At 42.6% G+C, this 6,221-nt stretch overlaps 1 protein-coding gene across 1 annotated transcript; it reads right to left on the reverse strand.

The window, feature by feature from the left end:
* Window positions 1-3,717: 3,717 nt before the first annotated feature.
* On the reverse strand, window positions 3,718-6,221 carry LOC122766227 (volume-regulated anion channel subunit LRRC8A-like). Its single transcript, XM_044020918.1, has 2 exons — window positions 4,230-6,221; window positions 3,718-3,990 (listed from the first exon to the last, which is right to left on the reverse strand). Exons 1-2 carry the CDS (start codon window positions 6,219-6,221, stop codon window positions 3,718-3,720), a joined length of 2,265 nt encoding a protein of 754 aa, XP_043876853.1.

Here is a 6,221-nt window from a genome sequence, read left to right on the forward strand (position 1 = left end):
ATATTTTAAGATACTGCAGCCTAAAGCTGGTATAGATTTTATTAGGTGAGCAGTTTATTAAGAGGCTCAAATCTTTTCTTTTTTTTTTCCTCTGTGTTCCCCCTGGCAAGTCTTCTGCAAGAGTGAGTCACCATGTCCCAGGTTGGTTCTTGCCGATGCTCGGCAAAGTAGGTACTAACTATATGTCAGTACCAGTAAAAAAAAAATGAACGATCTCTTTCATCTTTCTAGGATGAATCCCCCCCCAATGCATGGTGGAATTGGCTCCAGCTACAATTATCATCTTTGTACAAACAAATTATTCTTTAGAATCTGATTTTTTTTTTCATTAACATCCGCAGCAAGTCTAAAACGTTTGTTTTGTTTTTAGTTATCTCTAAATTGCACTTCCAATCTTGCATCTTTAACTCGCAATTGCTTGAAAAAAAACATGTTCATCCGATGGTTGTTTGTCAATTTAGTAGATTATTGTGCTATATTTAGTGTTATCACCTTGATCCCTAATATTTCCTGTATTTTCTTTGCTGGGTTAACCTTGATACTTGTATTCTAGCTTTAAAAAAAGTGGATTACAATCTCCCCTTCCTTTATCTCACCCTACACACCTGACTGAATCACTCAGAGCCACAGGCCTCTGCAGTGATAAAAAAGATTATGGAAGCTAGAGCAGTCATGGCAAGGCAGCTGAATTTCCCCACCACCTCACACTATAGCTTTCTTAATCTAATCTGACAATGAAGAAACTGTATAAAGGAGCCAAGTTTTCAAAGACAGGGAGGCAAATAGAGGAGAAAACTGGGAAGAACTGGAAATAAATAGAATGGAAAAATGTTTGAGACATTTTTGCTTACTGGCCTGAATACTTTCCAAAGCTTGAATGAGTCACTCTCGATGTCCAACGCAAGACAATAGTGCTCTTTAGAGTTTGTATTTGTCCCTGGACAATTGTTACACAAAGCAAAATGTTCTTTATGAGAGGATTTCTCCCTTTAGGCGTCACCACAGCAGATCATCTGCCTGCATCTTACCCTATCCCTTGTTTCCTCTTCCGTTCCACCAACTGTACTCCTGTCCTCCTTCATAAAGTTACAAAGTCAATGTAAAGATGGCGCTTTATCGGTATTGGTACCTGACCTTAGTGACTAAACTAAACCTTCCCCTGCACTGCCATTGAATTTTTTAAAATCATTGTTTCATCATTCAAGTTTGCTCTGATGTCAAATTTTTCTTAATTGTGGAAAAATTGCTTGTTGCTAGTGCCCCACCTCACATTCTCTTACTGTTATTAATGTGGCCCGAGGTCATTCATTTTCTTAGCAGAATAAATTCAAATTTACATAAAGCATGCATTACTTTAGTCACATTCTAACAATACCTGGCAGTATAATGAATGGAAAACTCATGTAGACTCCTTACAACCTCCAGTGAGCATACAAACACAGATAATGACAAACGTAGTGGATTCTGTTGCACAGGACACAGCGTAGGGTTAAGAATCAAGAACCTGGGTCCCTTAGGCTTCAAGAGCACCGTGCGGTAGAGAGATACAGAAATACACCATGTCTGCAACTATGCTGATGTAAAATTGCTTCAAAACAAACAAAAGTAATGAAAAGAATCAGATATAATGGAGCGAGGCAGATAAGGGAACCAAAGCAGTGCAGCGTGATTCATGAGGTGACTAGTTTAGCACTCTATCTGCTGCGGAGCAGAGTGTGTTCTGCATGTGCCGGAAGATCGCGGTGCAGCGCAGCGGCAGAATTCTGGAGCACGATGTCTATCTCCACCTGTCAGCCGACAGGCCTCAGCCAATTATTCAGCTGGAGATGGATGTCAGTCAAATGTTAGAGTCGTTCCATCAGCCTGCGGAGCTTCAGTCACATGTCGGGGCTTTTAATTAAAAGCGTCTCAGAGGCTGCGTGAATCAGGTCCTGTTACATGTTTGAATGTGTCCATGCGATGGAAATAGGCCTCACACAAGGCTGAAAAAGATCACAGTGACATCTAAAGGTTGACCAATAATGGGTTTTAAAAGACCAATAGAATAATGACTTTGAATAATGGGTTTGCATCATTTAAAAGGCCCATTGATTGGCCAGTAATTCCCTGACCATTTAAAAAGAGGATATAGTCTTGCCAATGTGTACAAATATATTGAATATCCTCAAATTGACAACTCTGGTTGCAAAAATAATAGAATTGTAATAGAAGTCAATGGGAAAATTAGCCTATTTCTTACTTTAATGGAAACTATGGAACAAATTTCATAGGAGTTAAGGGACTCCATCGCTAGTTTCTGGTCTTCTTCAATAGCATATGATGTCAAATTTGGAAAGTATGTTCCCATTTGGAGGAATATATGAGGTGAATATAGGACGGTGAAATTTCCTGTCACCGTAGTAATAGCATCTCTATCTACATGTTACAAACACAACACTGTTTCCATTCCCTGAATCCATTCCTTGTTTTCAGCAAACACCAACACATACGCAGCGTCTATAGAAGTATTTGGAGTATGTAAGCATACGTATGTAAGACGCAGCCCCGCTTCCCTTATGCACTGCAAAAGGCATCCAATGTGGACGTGGCATAATGGTCATGCAGCCCTTCTTTCCTTTCTGATGACACACGGAGAACACACCAAGGCAGTGGAGGTGTGGAAGGCTAGAAACAGTAAAGATGTTACCGTGGTAACCTGGCCACTCGTTTCACACCTGTCATCATCCAGAGCCGGAAGCTCTGATGCCCAATCTCCCGACATCCAGAGTGAAGCTGCCCGCCTCCTCATCTCCACCCACGCCGTGTCAGCTCATGACACTCATGAACATCCATATGAAAACTAGGAGAACGATTTGGACGTTTCTTGACTGTTAGGGAGCAGATGACGGCGATGACGACGTATGTATACCCTGAACCTGCTAACACGAGGTGATTAACATAACTCCCAATGCCAGTGGAGGTAGAAGCCTCAAACGTTGCACCAGAAATGACGCAGGAATTTGCGTCACTGTCAAAGATGAAGAAGAAATGAACATGTTCACTCAGATCTTGTGTTCCCACTAATGGCAATCATCGCCAAAGTTGGTAAAAATGTGTGCACTGCAGTCAGTGAATGCTGATAAAACACATTTCCACTTGTCAAAAACCCATTTGAGTGCAGGTTTGAAGCTTTTTTTCCAGTGGAAATAGGGTATAGGTACTGTAAACGTGAGATGTTATAGGCAGCTTTTTTCTTAACACGCAGCCACTTGCACAACTGTCCTTTTACAGGACATAATTCCTGTATTGTTCAGAAGTGCTGAGCACTGAAAAGGCATTTCCTTGTGAGGCAGGCAGCTGTGGCCACAGAGCTCGCCTTCATCTGCTCCTCCCCCCCCGTCTTGGTACTATCTTGGCTTGATTAAATGGGCCAGAGGAAGAAAGAGAAAGAGAGAGCTGCCTCTTAAAAGCTAAAAAAAAGTCTCCACAGTCTCAGGTCACAAGTCAAAATTGGTATTAAATCCCAATCCTTTTTCAAGCATTCAAAATAAGTTTTATTACAAACACATTAACAGAGGCGTAGCTTGAGTGTCCACTTCAGGGTGAATTTCAGCACACTATCTGCACCAAGATAAAATGGGCACTTGAAGACATTAAATGTCCTTCACACAAACGAACCCGTTCATTTGAATAAATACACCTTTTTGAGCCACAAGTCTATGCATTTGCGCAAGGTCCTTAATGAGCTGCACAGCGATTCAAAAACTGCTCTTTGACAGATGTTTCCAGCGTGTCAAACAGGTTGTTCTCCACCACTAGACCACTCCTTTTCAACAGATGACACTCGCCGAGCTCCACCGGTAGACTACTCAGCAAGTTCTCTCTCAGCTCCAGCTTGCACAACGCAGTAAGCTCGCTGATGCTTGACGGCAGTGTCTCCAGGAGGTTGTTTCCAAGATTCAGAGTGTGCAGCTTTTTACACTTGAAGAGCTCTGGAGGCAAAGTCTCAATCTGAAGTGGAAAAATAGTGACGTTACCAGTAAAATGCTGATCAGATAAGGCAGGGATCTGAAATAGGTGGAGAGGTCATTAATAAAAATGTGATTTTATATGTTACTCAGTGAAACAAAAACGCGATCCTGACCCTAGCAAAAGTACAACAAAATAAGAGCGAAGGGCTACGGAGAAAAGTTTATCAAATGTGTTCACATTAAACTAAAGACACACAAAGGAATATGTTCGATTCTCACCATGTTAGCTGTCACGGCAAAGTGCCGCAGATGCTTGAGGTCACCTATGTTAGCGTCAATGCTGGTCAGTTTGTTGTGACTCAGGTCTAACAAGCGCAGGTTTTGACAGCAGAAAAGACTTTGGGACATTTCCTCAATTTTGTTGTTGTTCAGATACAGCCTCTGCAGTCTGACAAGTGTTCCAATCTGAACAGGGATGTGGGCGATATTGTTGTGCCACAGTTTTAGACACACTAAGTACTTTAGGCTCTGGAAGCTGACGATTGCCTCTATCGAGGTCAAATTGTTGTCCTTAAGGTCAAGCTCCTGAAGCTTGTGCAGACTAGCGATGGAGGAAGGGATGGGATCAAGGTTGCAGGCAACAAGCTCGAGCCACATCAGGTTGACCATTTTCTTCAGGCTGCTCACATTTTCCAGCTTGGTACCATTGTTTTGGATGCAAAGCCGATAGAGATGCTCCCCCATGTTGATGACTGCCTGCGGCAGTGTCGTCAGATTGTTTTTTAGATAGAGCACCTTGAGCATGTTGAGATCTCTGAACTCAGCGGAGCCCAAGTTACCAGTTAGATGCAGCTCACTTAAGTTCTTCAGGCTGCAGATCCATCTCGGGATCTCCTTATTGTCAATGAACGTGACATGGAGAGTTCTCAAGTTCTCACTCAGGAAATCAAGAGCTTGGACATCTATTTCAGCTGGTGTGTGGCAAAGCCACATCTCTGTCAGGTTGGAAAGCTGGGAGATCTTTGATGGTATAATTAAGTCAGGGCTAAGCACCAGCTTGAGCACTTCAAGCTCTTTCAGCTCAAATACTGTGTTTGGAATCCCACTGAGCTTGAACAGTTGCAGCCCCAGCCTCCCTTTGGAGTTTTTGGTAATGTGCTGACTAAGCCTCTCCAACTTCCACTCATTGTCCAGGTTCACCTGCCTCAGCCTTTTCTCACTCGCCTCTGACAGAAAAACAGCGAAGCGCTCTGTGTACAGAGAGTCATACTGATCAGTTAGGTGTAGCATGAAGGCAAAGTCATTCACCATGTCAGGGATGTCACTATAGCAGCTCTCCTCCCGGATCGATTCAAAGGAGTATGTTTTCAGGGATCGGGTGCACATCCAAATTAAAGTATAAATGCAGCTCAAACCATACATCACTCCCAAGATGATGTAGGCCACAACCAAAATCCCATACGGTTTTGCTAACGTGTTGATGCAAGACAATGTGTTGTATCCTACGACGTTCAAAAAGCACACTACATCAAAGTCAATAAACCTTAAATTGATGACTGGGTAAATAATTACGAGTACAACATTGACTATTTTGATGATTGTCTGGCTTATATAGACAAAGTAGATAACTTTACCTTTCTCTACTTTGACTCTGAACTTCTTCACTTTCTCAAAAAGAGCCTTTGCCTTTTCCCCATCTTTTTTACCTAAAATCTTAGTTGCAATTTTCGATGTTGTTCGGTGATGCCAGTTCACGCCTACTTCGTCATTCATCAAAACGGTCATGTTTTCTGAAGATGTGGGGCCGCTTTCTGCCACCACAGTCTCAGACAAAGCCTTTGTGGTCCACGGGGAGTCAACACACTCGAGAAGGATGGAGACAAACTTGTCCAGGTTTGAGCTCGTGCAGGGAATCGTGAACAAGAATTTGCTGCAAGCCATGAAGATGAGGGTGTGGAAAAACAGTACATAAGGGGCATATTTGGCAAACCAATGCAATGTGGCCTCATAGCAGAAGGGACTGGCATAGTTTTCCCAAGAAAAAATGCCCTCATTCTGAAAATCTGTGGTCGTGTTTGTGTGGGGAAAGGTTTTGCATTGATTGTTGTCCACCCACTTGCAAGGCAGGCAGGTCATATTGTCCCGTGTAATTTGCAGATAAATACCAAACATTGGAATTATCATCAAGAAGAGTGAGATGTAGTCCGTCAAAACGTCCCACCATGGCTTCAGGATATGTTTCTCTGGCTTTGTGTCGATAGAAGGAAGCAT

The sequence above is a fragment of the Solea senegalensis genome, linkage group LG3 (genome assembly GCF_019176455.1).
Source record: "Solea senegalensis isolate Sse05_10M linkage group LG3, IFAPA_SoseM_1, whole genome shotgun sequence".
Classification (NCBI taxonomy): Eukaryota; Metazoa; Chordata; class Actinopteri; order Pleuronectiformes; family Soleidae; genus Solea; species Solea senegalensis.